General features: G+C 38.0%; 1 protein-coding gene across 1 annotated transcript in view; it reads left to right on the forward strand.

The window, feature by feature from the left end:
- MSH3 (mutS homolog 3) overlaps positions 1-19,864 on the forward strand; it is a 132,534-nt gene that overhangs the window by 50,667 nt on the left and 62,003 nt on the right. The window contains exon 13 of the mRNA XM_054578546.1: positions 12,709-12,841. Within this exon, the coding sequence (XP_054434521.1) occupies positions 12,709-12,841 (133 nt within the window). The remainder of the gene's footprint in view (positions 1-12,708; positions 12,842-19,864) is intronic.

Below are 19,864 nucleotides of genomic sequence, written 5' to 3' on the forward strand. Positions count from 1 at the left end.
GAACACCGATGCCTTCAAGTGTGAACTTTAAACTGGCCTTATGTAGCTGAAAACAAACACAAAACTCTTTCCTTTGCCCTTTTTATTTTAGGTCATAGGTTTATAACTTTCATCTTCTTAATCCTTTAAAATCCATTTCAAAAGAATACCAGTTAAATCTTAACAACACTTGCAACTTATTCCAAACAAATACGTTGAGAAAATCTTCAGCTGATTAGTCAGGGTGTCAGTTTTGTATCTAATGTCTTTTTATTCCCCTAAACTAACATAGGTGCCAGGCAGATCACATCAATGGGTTGGTTCGTCCAGGCGAATGTTCTGTCTCTGACATCTGCAGCCAAATGTTTGTTTAGGGCCAGGTTTCCTCCTATACTGAGATCATAGAACAAATAGTTGGTGACAAGGGAATGTAGCAATATAAAGTGGATCTTCCACAGCTCTCCCGGAGCCCATTATTTGTCAGTCATCCATGAATTCTCTTAAATCCCTTAAGATCTCCTTTATATTTTTAGCCTATTTTAGCTCCCAGGCAGTCCTGTAGTTTGTAAATCCAGGACCAAATGTTTCAGGTTTCAGAGGATTTTTTCACTTCCCACCTTTTATTCTGTATAATGACTTCCTTCATGCAGAATTTACTAGTGACTTTTAGAAAGTATAAATGGCTTTTGCCCTTCACTTACTGAGTCGAAGAATTCGGTTAGATTACTGAGACTGGATTTTACTTTACTGCAGCCACACAAGTTTTTATAAATAGGTTGTGCTTTCTTATGTGTTTGATACTTTTGGTCAGTTCTGTTAATTTTAGGCAGGAAGATAAGATTCTCCAGTGTAGTTCTCTAGCTGTTGCTACTGCTTCTTCTTTTTTTTAAAAGGACCCGAGAATATGTTGATTGATTTTAGAGAGAAAGGAAGGGAAAGAGAAAAAGAGAGAGAGAAAGATTGATGTGAGAGAGAAACATCAATCGGTTGCCTCCTGTATGCACCTTGACTGGGGATAAAACTTGCACCTTTTGGTGCAGAGACGATGCTCCAGCCAACTGAGCCACCTGGCCAGGGCATCTCTGGCTTCTTATAAATGACTGTCACATTTGCAAACCATTAGTCCTAAGAACTTTTAAAATTAAGTTATATTATATTCATTTGTTTTGAGGTTCTATCTTTGAATTTTTCCTGCTTCTTTGAGTTGATATGGTCTTGTCAATCCTTTATATACACGCAATATGTATTTTATTAGTTTGGTAAAAGCCTGAAAATGCAAATTCTGCTTGTAAATCTTGATTGAAGGGGGGAAGTCTTTACAATGATGCTTTAGGGAAAATATTAATTTTCAAGGCAGATTTGGTCATCTTAGAAATATTCAAGATTCAGTAACTTACTCTATACAGGGTCCAGCAGAAGTAATACCTGCTTGAGTGTGGTTGTGGTTGATAGGGTCTACATGTGAGTGTCTCGCATGAGATGGATAGCAACTTGAACATTTCACCTAAAATATCATATGGTGTGCTTGAGTGTGATATTGTTACAGAATTACATGTCTATGATTTTGTAATAAAAAAGGGACATTCTTTGTGCCAGACCCTGTATTTTAAGATATCTAACAAAAGTAGTTGTACATTTCTTTTCACGGGTACCTCCTCTTCTACCGCACCTTAAATGTTGATGTTCCCCTGGATTCTCTTCTGGGGCCATGTCTTTCTTGCAGCACTACTTAGAATCTAGCCCGTGGCCACAGCCTCTCCTATACCTCACATGCTGCTGATGACTTGGTCACCATTATTTTCAGAAGCTCCAGACCCACCCACATTTGCGAGGGCATCTCTGCCTCGGGAAATGTTCAGTTTGAGTGGGCAAAGCAGATGGGAGAGGCACCTTTCCTTCTGTGAGAGAGAGGTTCCTCGGAAACGCAGCTGCCCGCCGTGTGTGTGCACAGGCACGTGCAGAGCAGCAGAGCATTAACCATGAAGCAGACTCTGAGAAATGTTTCTCTGCTTCTAATGGATGAATTAATTTGATTAACAATGAAAATGTTGAGTCTTTCCAAGATACAGTAGTGTATCATTTTGCCTTTTTGTAAAATCACTTTTTATGAAAGACCGTTGGATCAAAGTCTTTTCATGAAAGGATTTTTGTCTATGGAGGAAGCCAAGCACCTTCATGCCTCTGGTCTTGCCCTTCTCTATTTCTCCTCTGCACTGCCCATAGATTATTTTACAAATGTGTATTTGATTATGTTGCTCCTTACTGTTTACAGCTTTTACAACACACAGAAGTGTACTTATTTCTGGGCTTTTGTACAATCTTTTTTTTTTTCCCCCGGAAGTGGAACCTTCATTTTTGTTTCCTTCCTGGTTTGCTGGCTGCTGCTTGTAAGTTTCCTTTGCTAGCTTTTCATTCTCTGTGTACCCTTTCAGTGTTGGCGGTCCTGAGACCTTGTCCTTAGGAGCTCAGCTTTCTTCCTTACCTTATCCTCCTCTCTCTTCTCACTGTCTCCTGTCCTGCCCATGTACACTTACCTGTTCCCATGACTATAAATATCAAAATGTCAGTGATTCCCAAATTTGTATCTCTGGTCCTTACTCTCTTCTCTCTAGGCCTATATATTCAGATTAGATTCAGAAGCACATAGGTGTGTCACAGACATCTCAGCCGTATTGTATTCAACCCTGTGCTTCCTCCTGGTTTCCCCATTCCAGGAACCAGCTTCTAACAATTTGCATAGGCCAGAAACCTTGCCTTTATTCTGGATATTCCCTTTCTGACAACCACATCTAATTTAATACTAGGTCCTACTGCTTTTACCTCTAAAATATATCCAGAGTTTGTGTATATCTTACCATCTCTATTGTACTTTTTTTTTTTAGCATTATACAATTAATATATTGAAATTTCTGGACAGGCAGTACATTCACATAGGTCCAGGGTTTAGAAATCTGAAAAGATATATAATGAAATGTTTGCTTCTTTATCCCTCCCCTACATCTGCCTAGTTCCTACAGGATAATCATGGTTATTATTTTCTTGCGTAGCCTTCCAGAGATTTTTTGTTTTAAAGAGCAAATAAGCAAATATCAATATGTGTCCCTCCTCTTTTTACATAGATGGAGCATAATATATGTAGTATTCTATATTTTGTTTCTTTCCCTTAATAGTATAAGATAGTTATTTTAAATTGTGCATCATTCAGTCTCATTGACAAGACATGTTCCTTTTCTTAAGGAATTTCTAATCTAATTCTGTCAAGGCATGGGCTCCTCATAAAGTGAAGGAGACGCAGACAGGGGAAGCTTTGGTATCTACGATAAAATACTGTTACTGTGTAGCTCAAGACCAAAATTAGAGCAAACAAAGGATATTTTATAATTCAAATAAGATTTTTAGAGAACAGCTTAAGAGAATTAAGGATGCTTAGTTTATTCTTGTCATTTAAATCACATAATTAAAATTAAGAAAACTGAAAGTCGTTGGTATTAGGATATAGGTCCTTGACAATTGTCTGTACTTTCGTGTAATTTTTTAAAGCACTAAGTACATTTTCATGATGGTTAATTGTCTTGAATAATTAAATAACTTTTATTTTGGTAAGCCTCTATGTTTGGAGTATTATTCATGGTTGTATTCCTGAATCATAGCCCTGGCCAAGATACAAAGAATGTCATGTATTTCCTCCACTTAACATTTAATGTATAACCAGAAAACTAAATGACATTTTTAACTTTCTGGAACTTCTTGAAATTAACTAAGAGGCCCTAATTATTCTTCGTGGTTCCCCATGAGCCTGTCAACACAATGTTCACCTGTGGCAGCTCTGATTTTACGTCGCCCATTGACACACAGCACTGCTCATAAGTGGGAAGGAAGAGTGGAAGGTGGTTTGTAACGGAGGGCTGTGATTGGTTGGTGTTGACCCTGTGCCTTTGCTGTGTGAATGTGAGTGAAAACAGAACGGGGACTGCTGCTGCCAAGAGAAAGGTGACCCTAAACGCTTCTTACCTGGATGTCTTCTCTGTTACTGTATGTGGATGAACTGGCATCTCATGGGTTGCAACTGTCCAGGGACCTGTAGCTGGTCTTTGCTTTGTTCTACAGTATCAAGGCCTGTAGTGTGATCTAGGCTGGCTCGAATGACCAGCAGCAAGTGGCAACTTTCATTCATGCGGAGAAGGAGAAATACAGGAGAAGATAAGGAGGGAGAGGTATATATATCTTTTCCTAATTGGCTCTTCCAGCTTTATTGTCCTCTCATTATGCCCTTATGGATAGGAATTTTCATAATGTATCCACTCAAAAGGCTGTGGGACGACTTCATTTTCTGTGGCTTTAATGTCTTAAAAATGTTTCCCTATATGCAAAAAGTAGGTATATTCCATAAAGTATAACAGGCATCCTTTTAGGATATAGCTGAGCTTGATAAAAAAATAAATAAATAAGGAGAGATTCAGGAACAGATTGAAAACAGAGCTGTGAATGGAAGTGAGTTGACTGGTGTTGCAGCTAGCTGCCCTGGAGGCTTTTGAAGATGTTGGTACTCAAAAGGACTGGGTTATAAAAAGCCTTGTGGGAAACAGGAGTCAAAGCCTTGCATCTGTTTAAGTTAGGGAGCCTATAGTAATGTGAGACACTCAAAGGATCATACTCTCAGGAAAGAGGGGAACAAAAAGATAGGTCTGTCTTGGTCTCTTTTCATAGGGAAAAAGTTTCCAAAAATTCTTCATCTCAGGACCACCCTCACTCTAGTTTGCTATTCCAATATGTATTATCTGTGTGGTCTAGCAATGTCCAAGTTGTGAAATTTATTTGAATTGGTCCCATTGTACCTAAGGGTTAGCAGCAGATTGGAGGCAAATGCAGATCCTCCCTTTGCCAGTCTAGGCCTCTGAGGAATCCCAAAGAGGAAGAAGCTCTTTGGTAAGCTCACGAACCAGAACCAAAGCTGCAAATGAGGAGGGGATACAGCAGCCAGCAGTGTGAGTCAGCAGAAATTGTGACCAGTAGAACTATTAGAATCCCTTCAGATAATGGAATTCGGAAGATAAATAGCAAACTGCCAAGTTAAAAGAAATACAAAAGAAGAGAAAAAAACATGAGCTCAGAACAAAACTAACATCCAAAGAGATCAGCTCGATTTTCAAAAAGAACCACATTCAGCTTTTAGGAACAATGGGTTAAACAGGAATAAAACAATAACTGAAATGTCAGATGATATTTGAAGAAGTTACCTAGAGTGTAGCTCAGAGAGACAATGTGCTAAAAGATGAGATTGGAAGACAAGTCGAGAATTACATGGTCTAATGTAATCCTCATCAGCTTTGCAGTAGAAGAAAATTAATAGGGAGGAAGACAATATTCAAAGACATAGTAAAGGATGAGGATTTCTGATATTTCATGAGAGCTGTCAATCTTTAGGTTTAGAAACACAGTGAACCCAAAATGCAATTGAAAACAAATCCACATTTTGGGAAATCACATGACATCAGAGATAAAAAATCTTAACAAAGAACCAGAGCTCAAAGAAAGATCACCTGTAAAGCAATGAATATTACATAACTAATTTGATTTCTAATTTCCCCACCTGTTTTGTGCTTTATTTTCTTTCTTTTGGTGATTTCTTTCTGATTTTTTTGAGTAATTTTAATCATTCAGTACCCCTTCCCCCCCTTATGACAGCTTGGTAGTTTGTATGTCTGTTTTTATTATCTGTTTTTTCTATCAACTCTTACTCATTTGGTTTCTTTATATGCTTAGTTTTTTGTGTACTGGTTATATTATTTGGGAATATATATTTGTAAAGATTTTATTTATTTTTTTTAGAGGTAGGAAGGAAGGGAGAAAGAGGGAGAGAAACATCAATGTGTGAGAGAAACATTGATTGGCTGCCTCTCACACAGCCCCAACTGGGGACCTGGCCTGCGACCCAGGCAGGTGCCCTGACCAGGAATCGAACTGGTGACCTTTCGGTTCGCTGGCTGGTGCTCAATCCACTGAGCCACACCAGCCAGGGCTGGGTGCCACGACTTGTGTGGAGTAGTGGTCCCTGAATGGGGGCGACAGGAGATTGAGAAAGACACAACACAGTTTAGAGAAAAGAGGGGGCCAGGTGGGGCATTGTCCTCTGATGGAGAGACAGTGACCTTGAACACAGTCTTAGCATTTATTTTATAGGAGTTGGTTAGATAAAGCTCAAGGGAGTTTTGCAGACTTCAGGGAATGCTGTGGGCATGGATTGTTTCATTCCCAGCTATCTACATGCTAAAGCTTTCTCCTGCAGAGCTTGCAGTCGTCTTCAGCTGAAGCTTGCGGTTATTTACTCCCTTCTCAACACCCATGGGCTCTGACTGCCATCAGCTGCTGGCCTGCTCTGCTTTGCAGATGCAAGCTGGTCAAGTGTGTCTTTGCCAAGCACTCAGCCTGCTTTTGACGTCAGCTTTCACAGTTTTCCATGGCTGGGAATATATTTTTAAGCATAATATGAAGGCTAGAATGAAGGTGCTTTCTCCTGGACAGGATGATTATTTGCTTCTGCCAGATTCTTGGTGACACTACCCATCCTAATTCAGGTTCAGTGTTTGACATGTTTTAGTGCATTCAAATGATGCCAATTCAGATTGCAAGTTCATCCTTATTTGAGGCCAGCTCATTTTTACAACAGATTCTTCTGGAACCTCTTTGGTACAAAAATGGTTTTAACTATTAGATTATTTCTCTGGGCTCTTGCTTTCTTTTAGATTTTAGTATAGTCATTCCTGACCATTTTGTTAGCTTTCTTTTTTTTCCTTTTTGATGCTTTTATGAACGTTTTTATGCTTAATTTAGCTTTTGAAATTGTCCTCAGTGGGGATGGTCTGAAAGTACCATTCCTACTGCTACCAAGAGCAGAAGTCATGCTCTTTTCAAAAAATCGACTGTGGCCTAAACTGATAATGGAGAGTAGCTGTCAAAAAATTGTTCTATCCAATATTCTGAAAAGGGTGGATTGTTTTCTATTGGTGAAGATGATGACTCATTAGAACATGAGTAATGAAAGTCATTAAAAGCTTGGTGGGTGGGTGGTTTACAATTTGGAATAAGGTAAATATTCATAATACCTCTTTAGAATATAATTTCATACATGAAATAAAACTTTTCTTTCATGATCTGTAAGGTTTTGAGCATAATATTTATGAATAGTGTCACAGTGCATCTCATTACGCAAGTCACTCCTTTTCCCCTCTCCTTCCCTTATCATACACAATTCCTATTAATTCTGTGTTCTCAATACCTCTTGACACTATGAGCTATTTTCATTCCTATATTCTCTACCCAAGTCCGATTATTAACATCGTTCTCCTGGATTACTGCAACAGCCTTCTGACCAGTCTCCCTGCTACTGCTGTTTTGTCCTTTCAAACGTTGCCAGTTGGCTCCCATGGCTCCCAGGATAAAGCCAGAGCTCCTATGTGGTCTGCATTATTCACATGACCAGGGCCCTGCTTACCTTTCTAGCTCCTACTATCACATTTTTACTCTTCGTCTTCGTCTGCTTCTACAATTGGTACTTTGGAAGCACTCAGTAATTGTTCGCTGAATTAATGGTGTATGTGAAGGATGAAGCTAGGTAGATCCAAGTAATAATGCTTAGGCCCTAGGAGAGGGCTCATGATTCATATTTCTACTAGAAATGTGGTTAGGTTGTTGGTTTAGCCATATTGCATGACCAGTGTGTTAATATCTGAGTTTAATTCATTTTATATAAATTGTCTTACAAGAAAACCTTTCAAAAGAAATGAGAACAACAAGAAGAAACCTCTCCTCAGCAATTTGTATTTTAACTTTTTTTCCCTAAATAACCTTAGATGAGAATTATAAAGGCATCTTTATGAATAGCAACCAGCAGGTACAGACTCCATCACATGTCTTTACATTGGCAATAGCTGTAGGCCATGTACTGAGTTGCTGAGTGACAGCCATACACAACAAACTCTAATGTCATCACCCAGTTCATCTTCAAATGTGAAGGACTCCAGGGACGCCCACATTAGTCCTTGAGGTTTTGGTTGTAAAAAACAACCCTAGTCATCCGTCATCCCCAGAACCTTAAGTTCATTGTTTTTTGTCATACAGAATGAAATGACTCAGGTTTCTTCTTTTCATTCGTTTACAACGTATGGTATTCTCAAGATCCATCCATGTTGTCGCAAATGGCAATATTTAATCTTTCCTTATTGCTTGAGTAGTAGTCCACTGTAGATATGTACCACATCTCCTTTATCCAGTCATCCATTGGAGGACACTTAGGTTGTTTCCATGTCTCAGCCATCGTGAGTAATACTTCAGTGAACATAAGGATGTATATATCTTTACAAATACGTGTTTTCAAACGTTTCTGGTAGATACCCAGAAGAGGGATTGCTGGGTCATATGGCAACTCTATTCTTGATTTTTTGAGGGACCTTCCTATTGTTTTCCATACTGGCTGTCCCAGATTACATTCCCACCAGCAGTGTATGAGTGCTCTTTTTTCTTTACATTGTCTCCAATACTTGTTATTTCCTGTCTTGTTATAATAGCCATTCTAACAGGTGTGAGGTGTATCTCATTGAGGTTTTTATTTGCATTTCCTTTATAGCTAGTGCATTTGAGCATCTTTTTAAATATCTATTGGCTATTTGTACGTCTTTTTGGGAAAAGTGTCCTCTGCCCATTTTAAAATTGTATTGTTTAGTTTTTTGTTGTTAAATTGTATGAATTCTTTATATTTTGGATATTAGCCCCTTATTGCAGTGTCATTTACAGGTGTCTTTACCAATTGGTTGATGGCCTTACTGTTTTGTTGATGGTTACTTTTGCTGTGCAGAAGCTTTTTGGTATGATGTAGTCCTATTCACTTATTTTTCTTTTACTTCCCCTGCCTTTGGGGTCAAATTAATAAAAACCTCTTGGAGACCAAGGTCTGTAAATTTAGCACCTGTGTTTTATTCTGTGTGTTTTATTGTTTTAGGTCTTATATTTAAGTGTTTAATCCATTTTGAGTTACTTTTTGCGTATGGTGTCCAGTAGCAGTCTAGTTTCATTCTTTTACATGTGGCTAGCCAGTTTTTCTAACACCATTTATTGAGGAAGCTTTAGAAGGTAACATGCTTTAAGATCAACTGTAGAATACTCTAGGGCATCTTGGAATAATATCTTTATTCTCTCCTAATTGACAGTGCTACTTCCTGTTTTATTGACTGTCACTAAACCTCTTTCTTTGCTCGAACCAGAGTAGTTATTCTCTGTTCTAGTGGGCTGACATACTGTTTTCCAGTTATTTGGAAAGTCTTCTCACTCCTACTAATGCAAACTGTTTTATTAAAAATTTGATTAGAAATCGTTTTTATTTCTTTGTATTCTGATCTGCTTATAGGAGATAAAGTACAATTATAGCTGCCTCAGTGACAGGAGGTCTGTCGTAAACAGTGCTGCACACCCTCTCACCTTCTCCCCGTCTGGGGTAGACATTGGTAATGATTACAGCGTTCTTTCTCAATGCAGCCTGCTAACCAGATGCAACGATAGTACTTCAAGGCACTGCTACCAGTCAGATTTAGCACTTGAGATCCCAGATCTAGCTTTCCCTGTGTAATCCTTCCTTGTTCACTCACACAGAATAACTTTGTGTATCAGTGTCTTAAGTTTTATCTACATATAGGTATTTCCAGGCTTATATTGTGTGTGCTATTTATTTCTCCCCTCTCCTATGCTGTTTGTTGAGGAACCTACCAAACAAATTTTGTAACAAGTCAGTAAAGATCACCATAAAGATGATGATGGTAATGGCTAACATGTTTTGAGTAGTTACTGTGTACTAGGCACTGTACTAAGTGGTTAACATGTATTACTTCACTAAATTCTTGTAACAGTTCTATGAGGGGACATTGTTAGTCTCATATATAGATGGAGAAACTAGAGCAAGGCTAAATAACTGGTAAGTGTAGAGCTGGGATTTGAACCGATGTCATCTGCTTTCTCAGCCCTAATTATTAACCTCTGAGCTGTTACCTTCCTGTAACAAATGAAGGCTGGGTTAAGTCCAAAATAATTCAGAGTGAACATGCTTTTGCCTGTGGTGTCACTAGGCTAAAATAAAAGCCACTACCTTTGGATTTTTCCAGATTGCAAACCAATTTAGCACAATGCAACCTTTTCAGTCTCTTTCTAGAAATTTATAGTTTTGTGTCTATTTAAAAAAATGTGCTGGTGGACTTCATAAATATAATTTAGGTTTGTATTAACCTCTTTTGCTTTTATCTTTTCATATCTCAGACAACCTTTATAATTTTTGAGAGAGTAGCTATCTTTGTAGGCTGTCTTATACGTTCACAGATGGCATTATTTTATCTGTCCTTATACCATCTGTAGCATCATCTTAGTCTCTTCCATTTGGTGTCATCTTTCATTTATTCATGAGTGAGTTATTAAAATAAAACTTTATATTTGTATAGCATTTTGCTTAAAAGTTAGGGTAAAACATTGATTTATTTTATCACAACAATCCTATGAAAGAAAATTTAATTTTTTATTTTTTTTACTTCATCTTGCTTTACTTTATATATAGTCTTTAGAATTGAATTGAATTAAATTTGACAACTTTTTATTGGGCACATATTGTGATTCCAGAACTGTGGGGGTGAAAATATGATCCCTGATCACTGAGCTTCCAGTCTAGTATAAAAGAGAGTGAGGAAATAAATACAATTATGATTTTCACTGCAGAAAGAAAATAGAGGGTGGTATGGAAAAGGATGGCAAAGGGTTAAATTTGGCCTAATACCTTTCAGAGAAAGGGCGATTAGCTGAACAAAGTGGAGCTTGTAGTTGTAGGAAAGAGGAAAAGAATCTTCAAGGTTAAGTGAGTAGTAAACTTGAACGCTATGATGTTAGAGAATTTGGATTGACTGAAATAGTGGAAGAAGTTCAGTCTGTTTTGGAGTGAAGCTTGGAGTGAGAGGAAGAGAGTGGTGGGTGCTCTGAAGTGAGACGTGCGAGGTAAGCAGGCATCGGTTGTCTTGTAGGTCAGTGAAGGATTCTCGATTTGAACTTCAGATTAATGGCAAGTCATTGATGAGCTTCAAGCAGAGATATGACATGAACAGGTTTGGGTTCTAGGAAGGCCTCTCAGGATACAGTGTGGAGAAGGGATTGGAAAAAGGGACAGAAGTGGATGTGGGGAGGGAGGTTAGGAGGCTGCTTTAGTCTTCCTGAGAAGTAATCTTTTACTTAGACTAGTGTGATGGCAGTAGAGATGGAGAGAAATGGATGGCTTTAAGTGATCACCCCAGTGAGAATGGAAGAGCCAGTATGTGTGTCCACCAAGCTCTGGCTTGTTCTGCTGAGTCATGCTCACCGAATGCCTGTTTTCCAGCCAGAGAAAGGTGGAACATAAATGAGACCTGAAATTAGATTCTGTATCATGAACAGGCATGGCCTCACAGGATAGTAATAAAGATAATAAAGATAAAAGCACTCAATTATTGCAAAGTACTCAATTTCACAGTTATCCAGGTATGATTCTGATGTAAGTTTTGCACTTTCACATGAATGTGTGTGATACCAATAGAACTTTGAAAAACAAATGTGTTTTTAGGAGTGGATGTCTCCTTTTCCCCCCTAAATGTCAGTTTGTTCTTTTATTTGCTTGCTTGTTCCTTCCTTCACTCATTCAAAACATTTACTGAGGGCCTGCTCTCCACTGGTTTACTCGTCCTAGTCTTTAAGACCACATGTGGCCACCATACCTAGAGTAGGCCTTTGGTGTTTATAGGAACTAGATGGGCCATATTGCATACAGAACACATTTAATCAATCAGGTTTCCATTTTAAGTTGACAGAGCCTCACCATTTCTGCCCAGGTGACTCAACACTTTGGGTGTAGGCATTGGTAAAATTCTGCATCCCTGGTCTCCTGTGTCTCCTGATGTCCTGTCCTCTGCACTTGCTGGTTTTGCTCCCTTCTTTGCTCAGGATCTGCATTTCATTTCACTCAAATAGTTGATCATTTCAACTACCACCACCAAGTCTTCTATCGAAGCAATCGGTTAACTGAACAAATTGTTTTTTTACTGAGATTGTTCAGTCATTTCAGTCAGAGAAGAAAATCTAGTTGCCATCGTAGACCTATTATAGTAGCTAAGGTGATGCAAGCAGTTTTAGTACATAAATCCTCAATCTGGTTGAAATACAGTAAACATTTATTTGTTTCTAATATAGTCCAGTGGGTAGTAGATATGGGATTGCAGGGGTTTTTGTCCCATTCATGGGCCCAGGCTGATGGAGTCAACAAGACTGCCCTGGGCTCAACCTCCAGCCGGCACAGGGAGAGAGCACGAACACACAGGAGGTTATCATGGGCCAGGACTAGGAGTGGCTTAATCATTCCTACCCACATTTCATTGGCTAGATCTTGGATATGTGGCCATACCTATCTTCAGGGGAGACTGAGAAATATAGTCTCTGTGTCTGCCTGGGAGAAGAGGAAACCCCGATGAGCCAGTCTCTGCTCTCCCCAGTGACTCTCCTTGTGTGGTATCTGCTTTTTGATTCAAAGGATAAGGGTCAAGAAAGGACCAGAGATGTGGAGAAGTTTTCTTTGTGCTTTTCTAAGTGGTTCGTCACAATGCTGAGCTTTAGAGTGGGAGATGTCTACATTCTGAATTGCTAACATATGTCGTAATTGCTGTTAATCTGTTCTCATAGGGAAATAAATGCTCGGTTGGATGCGGTATCTGAAGTTCTCCATTCAGAATCCAGTGTGTTTGGTCAGATAGAAAATCATCTGCGTAAATTGCCTGATATAGAGAGAGGACTCTGTAGCATTTATCACAAAAAGGTAAGTGTGATAAAAATCAAATTTATTAAAACTGATAATGTCCCTCAGCATGAAGGCATCACATATTAAAGGAAAACATCTCAGAGCTTTATTGTTATTGTATTTTATAAAATGTTGCAGATAGCATGAGATAATCCTCAAAAATTTTAATTGCACAAATTAAGGTTACTACAATTTTTGCATTGTAAAAAGTAAAGTTTGCCCACTTCTGTTAACTGCAGCAACACATACAGGCCCTTCTGTTATAGTACAGAATATTCTCATATTTCAGCCTTAAAGTGTGGACCATCAACCAAAGAGGGAGTTTACTTTTAAAAAGAGATGACTGATTATTTTAACCTCAGAATGGCCTCTTATTTGACTTAGAAGTAAAATATGCTTGTATAATATTTCTGGTGGTTTTAAAATGCCAACAAGTGAAGGCATATTTAGATAGTGAAGGTAAGTTAAAAGAGTCATTTTGATTTTCATCATTTAAGCTTAACCGTTTTAAGTCATAAAAATGGCAGGGCAGGTTTTTCACACTTAGGAAGGTAATTTACTTTATTTCCAAATATGCCCAAGTTTAAAAGAATTATTAATTAGTTATATTTACATCATATTTGTTGATAAACTTTTGTTATACCTATCATTCACCTACATTAGACCCCCTGTTCCTTATAAAAACTTGAAGAGATTGAGAAGATACCGTGTTTATCACCTTCTTACTGATGGGAAACTATGTATATTGCTGTCTGTATATAATGCTGTAATGGCTTGCATTCCTTTGGTTAAAATGACGCTGCTGAAAGAGGGTTAATAACTTGCTAGTAAATAAGAGAATTAGTGTTTAACCCAGGGTCTTTGGGTTTTTGGTGGCTGCACTTGTGGACACTATCATTTTTGATGTACTAGTTTGATTGCCTTTGCATTTTTTTCCTGGTTGTCCCTACATCAGCAAATTATATTTTTTGCCCCAATGTAAATCCTTGCCAATTTAATAGTGCCATTGTAGAACAGTTTTTACATGTCCAAATTTTAATTGCGACCAATTTCTCATTCGTCTTTACTCTTCAAAGGCCTTTTTCTCTGCAAAGTTTTACTGGAACCATAAGTAATGCTTCTGAGGATACTTGAATGCCCAAGAGGTCTTATGTAACTGTTTCATATGTTCCAGCTAAATTTGAAAACAAAGAACAAGACAGAATTGGGAATACTAATCTCTAGGGGAAAAAAATGCCTGAGTTGGTTGTGTAATCAGTCGAGTCTCTTGTACCATTACTTGGAGGACTACGTTGTTGTTCTGCTGATAGTTAAAAGTTTTGTGATTGACTTTTTGGGGGTTATAGAGACGATGTCAAACCATTTGTTATTTGTACCTTCTGTCCAGTGCCTGACAGTCAGTGCATATTATATTACCCTTCATCAAGCCACAGATCTCCAAACACCTTGTCTTTACTGCTTGATGTCAGAGATGTTTGTTTTTCTCATGGGAAAATAGGAGCAAAGTTGGAAAAATGATCAGTGGTGAATCAAAAGAGCTAGTCATAGTATCCATGGCCTCAAGATAATAGCATCATTCCATGCTACTATGATTTTTATTATGCTTTGTTGACTCTCTTTTTAAAAAAAATATATTTTATTGTTTATACTATTACACTTGCCCAGATTTTTCCTCCTTTGTCCCCTGCCAGCCTCTGCCCCACTCCTTTAGGACATCGTTGTCCATGCCCATGGGTCATGCGTATGTGTTCTTTGGCTATTCCATTTCCTATACTGTAGTTTCCATCCCCATGACTATTTTGTAACTATCAAATTATACTTCTTAATCCTTATTCCCCATTCCCCTAACACCCCTCCCATCTGACAACCATCAAAATATTTTCTGTATCTATGACTCTGTTTCTGTTCTTTTTTACTTATTTTGTTTTTTAGATTCCATTGTTGATAGATACGTATTTATTGCCATTTCATTGTTCATATTTTTAATCTTCTTCTTAAAGATGACCCTTTAACATTTCATATAATACTGGTCTCAGTATTGAAGAGCTCCTTTAGCTTTTTCTGGTCTGGGAAGCTCTTAATCTGTCCTTCAATTCTAAATAATAGCTTTGCTGGGTAAAGTTGCCTTAGTTGTAGGTCCTCTTCATCACTTTGAATATTTCTTGCCAATCCCTTCTAGCCTGCAAAGTTTTTTTTGAGAAACCAGCTGACAGTCTTATGGGAGCTCCCTTAGAGGGAGTCTAAAAGTCACTAAATACTTTTAAGATTTCCTCTTTTCCTTTAACCTCTGACATTTTAATTATGATATGTTTTGATGTGGGCCTCTTTGGGTCCATGTTGTTTGGGACTCTCTGCCCTTCCTGGACTTGTATGTCCATTTCCTTCACCAAGTTAGGGATGTTTTCTGTCAATATTTTTTCAAATAGGTGTTTAATTTCCTGCTCTCTCTTCTCCTTCCAGCATCCCCATTATGTAAATGTTGGCCCTCTTGAACTTGTTCAACTTCTCACGCCATCCTCACTTTCTTGGATTTTTTTTTTTCTTCTTGATGTTCTGATTGGCTGTTTTTTGCTTCCTTATATTCCAAATTGCTGATTTGATTCTTGGCTTCATCCACTCTACTATTGACTCCCTGTAAATTGTTCTTTATTTCAATCAGTGTATCTGTCATTTGTGACTGGATCTTTTTTATGTTGTTGAGGTCCTTACTAAGTTCCTTGAGCATCCTTATAACCAGTGTTTTGAACTCTGCATCTGATAGATTGCTTATCTCCATTTTTTTTAGTTCTTTTTCTGAAGTTTTGTCCTGTTCTTTCATTTGGATTATGTTTCTTTGTCTCGTCATTTTGGCAGCCTCCCTCTGTTTATTTCTGTGTATTCGGTAGAGTGGCTATGTGCCCCAGGCTTGATAGAGTGGCCAAATGTAGTAGGTATCCTGTAGGGTCCAGTGGCACAGCTTCCTCTTATCACTCAAGCTGGTTATTCAAGGTGCACCCACCTTATGGGCCATATACACCTTCCTGTTGTAGTTGAGCCTTGATTGCTGTTGGCATGTCCAAGGTTAGGTACCCCCTGTGTTTGGTCCAGAGTCATACAGCATAAGCTACAGAGCGATCTGCAGATAACTGCTACTTGTTCTGTGCTTAGAGGTGTCCAGGTGAGGCCAAACTGCTGCTAGTGCCAGGCCTGGGACAACTTAAAGATGCTGCTTGTTTGAGAAAATTTAGGAAAATTTGAAGCATGGGCCAAGACAAGCCATTGATATGGAAAAGCCACTGGAAAGAGCTTGGGTGGGCCTGAACATTGGAAGGGGCTAGGCCTTGGGGAATCACCAAGGTGAGGCAAACAGGGGGCTCAGAAAAGGAAAATGGCCTCTTCAGCACTTCTCTCTGGGAGAAAACTAGCCCCCAGCTCTCGCCCTGATGCTAAACAATTCAGTTTTTCCCTGCATGTCTCTGATGCCTTTCCATCTGCTGCCCCTGCACTAGAGCTCAGAGGGAGTGAATCCTAGTAAGTCTGTGTGTGGGCTTTTTAAGAGGAACTGCCTGGGACTCCAGAAATTTCTGTCTTCCACAAACTCAATCCCCATTGATTTTTACCGCAGAAGTTTTGGAGATTTATCTTCCTGGCATTTTAAACCTGGGCTGGGGGACCTGGTGTGGGGCTGGGACCCTTTCCTTGCTCCTGAGATATCCCTACTGATTTTTTCTGCCATGGGTATGAAACCAGTCTGTCCTGTATCTCCACCCCTCATACCAGTCTCTATGTGGTTTCTTCTTTAATTCCATAGTTGCAGAACTTCCATTCTGCTTGATTTCTGACAGTTCTGAATGATGGTTGTTCTGTAGTTTAGTTGTAATTTTGATGTGATTGTGCGAGGAGATGAGCCATGTTTACCTATGGCGCCATCTTGATCAGAAGTGTTGCCTCTCTTCAAACTTGACATTGGTGTTTGTATTTCATAAGGTTTGTGTATTTATAAAGTTTAAAAACTCTGGTTAAAGATCATAATGTAATTTTTATTGACATATAATTTACATATAACATTTTATTATTAATAGTTTCAGGTATACAACATAATAATTTGATAAGTATATATTGTAAAATGATTACCATGTATGTCTAGTTAACATCCATCACCACACAGTTACTAAGTTACTTCCCTTATGTGAGAACTTTTCATTGTTTGGTTGGCATGCAATAGTATATTAGTGTCAGGTGTGCAACAGGATGATTGGATATTTATATACCTACAATGTGATCAGCACACTAAGTCTAGTAGTCATCTGTCACCATGTATAGTTACTGGAGTGTTACTGACTGTATTCCGTCTGCTGTACATCTCCATGGCTTATTTATTTAAAACTGGAAGTTTGTACCTTTTATTCCCCTTCACCTTTTTTACCATTTTCCTACATCCCTCTCCTCTAGCAGCTATTATTTTGCTCTGTTTTTCTGAGTCTGTTTTTATTTTGTTTTGTTTACTTGTTTTTTTTGGTTCCACATATAAGTGAAATCATATAGTATTTGTTTTTCTCTGACTTATTTCATTTAGCCTAACACCCTGTAGATTTATCCATATTGTTGTAAATGGCAAGATTTCATTTTTTTATTGTTGAATAATATTCTATTGTGTATCTATAGATATCTATTTTATCACATCTATTTTATTCATTCATGTATCAAATGGACACCTAGGTTGCTTCTATATCTTGGCTATTATAAATAATTTTGCAATGAACATAAGGATGCGTGTATCTTTTTGAATTAGTATTTTCATTTTCTAAAGATAAAGACCCAGAAGTAGAATTGCAGGGTCATATGATAGCTGTATTTAATTTTTTGAGGAGTCTTTGTACTCTTTTCCATAGTGCCTTACCAATTTACAGTCCTGCAACAGTACATGAAGGTTCCCTTTTATGATGGTAGCTTTTAAGATCTACTCTCAGCAACTTTTGAATATACAGTACAGTGTTATTAACTATTGTTACCATGCTGTGCATCACATCCCCATGACTTATTTATTTTATAAATGGAAGTTTACCTTGGAACACCTTCGCCCATTTCACCCACTCCCGCCACTGACAACCACCGGACTGTTCTCTGTATCTGAGTTTAGTTTTGTTGTTGTTGTTTTCAGATTTCAAATATAAGTGAGCTCATATGGTATTGAATCTAATTCATTTTAAAAGTATCCAATATATTGAGAAAGAATGACGCTTAGAGTTTCAAAGTACACTTTACTAAAGGAACTTAAGACTCATTCAGAAGCTGTTCCTTGTTGCCGTTTTAATGTTTACAGTTTTAATGTTTAATGTGCCTAAAGATTGGTTTGAAAGATGAAGATTAGAAATGGTATGGCAACAGACCAAATCATTGGGAAGTCTGAAAGCTTTCAGCCAAATTTTTTAGATAGTTAACTGGTTCTTGGAACTCAACATCAGACACATGTCTGTTCTTTATCATTAGATTACTCTAAATAATCTTCTGCTGTATGCACCACATGGTGAGTGGTATCCTGGGTACAGACTGTGCCAATTATGTGAAATTCATAAAGTGGTAAAGAACATGGCTTGGATGTTGTGGAAGTGGTAAGCATGGGCCATCTGGTTGTGTGGAAAGTGCCTTGGAATAGGCACAAACAGGTATTTTTATGATGTTAATAATAGAGGATCCCAAGTAGGCTAACCCTGAAATAAAATAAACATTTATTTTACTAGAACTTAAGATTCAAATCTTAGAAAATAGCATTAGTTGCAAGAGCCAATTAACTTTACTCAAAAACTTTTTTGTAAGAAAGTGACACACAACTGCTCCGGTTGGCAAATACACTGAAAGGATCATAGCACTTAGTAAATGTTGAAAGGACAGTGATTCCAGATTTTTTTGTAGGGGAGAATAGTTTCTTAGTGAGACTGGTGTAGGCCTGAAGTGAGATCTTCAGTGTGGAGCTTGGGCTCTGCAGTGCTCTGCTTGTGCATTTGCGGGTCTCCTCTAAGGCTCTTCCACGGGGAGGTTGGCTGCCTGAAATGGGGCTGAACAGGAGACTCCAGGAGCTGCTGCTTTACCCTCATGCTCACCCTTCTTGCAGGTCCATTGAAAGAAATTTGAACACAACCTTCTGTGGGCACTTAGGACTTGATGGGAAAGCACTTCTTGCTTTTGGTCTGCTTCTGTTGCTCACTTAAACTTTACATCATACCTGAGCATGAAAAATCACCCCTTTCTTGCTTCTCAAATTGCAATCATCTCATGTAGATTATTATTCAAAAATAATTATTTTTAGTTCTTTTATTTTGTTAGAATGTATCATTAAGTGACTCTTGACCAGAAAGCTTCTAGGTTCCACAGTAATGAAAACAGTCCAGCTTTGTATATGGATCTTCCCCAGCATACGGTGGCCTTCCTGGTGAAGAGGTGCTTTATGATACACTTTTAACTAAACTTTTGTTCAGTTGGTCCTTACTTTATTTTTCTGCATAATTTACTTCATTCCCTGTAGTTAATAATTGTCTTTTTAAATATGTTCTTAGCATTAGTGCATTATATATGTACTATTTATGTATACTTACCATTAACTCAACCCTAAATCTTTTTTACCTCAAGATATTTATTGTCATGAAATATTTTATTCATTTTACTTTCTCGAGCCTTTTAACCTGATCCAGCCTGGACCAATGGCCCTTTATATCTGTTTTACAACTACCTTCTTAGATTCCCTTTACTTCCCTTGAATTGACTCTTCTGTTTTGTGTATTTCATGTCTTCTTGGTTTCTTCCTTCTTTTTGGTGGGATAAATTCTCTGGTAGCATTTTGAGAAAGGGTATTGAAAGTAAATATTTTGAAACATTGATGTCTGGAAATGTCTTTTATTTTCTACTTTCACATTTTTTGGTAGTTTGATTGGGTATAGTATTCTAAGCTACAATTTATTTTCCTTAGGAAAAAGCATGCAGTGGGGTAAAGCCAGTCTATTCAATAAGTGGTGTTGAGTAAATTGGACAGATATGTGCAAAAAAATGAAACTAGACTATCTTCTT

Source organism: Pteronotus mesoamericanus, unplaced genomic scaffold (assembly GCF_021234165.1).
Source record: "Pteronotus mesoamericanus isolate MK-2021 breed Mesoamerican mustached bat unplaced genomic scaffold, CSHL_Meso_final contig_50, whole genome shotgun sequence".
In the NCBI taxonomy this organism is placed as follows: Eukaryota; Metazoa; Chordata; class Mammalia; order Chiroptera; family Mormoopidae; genus Pteronotus; species Pteronotus mesoamericanus.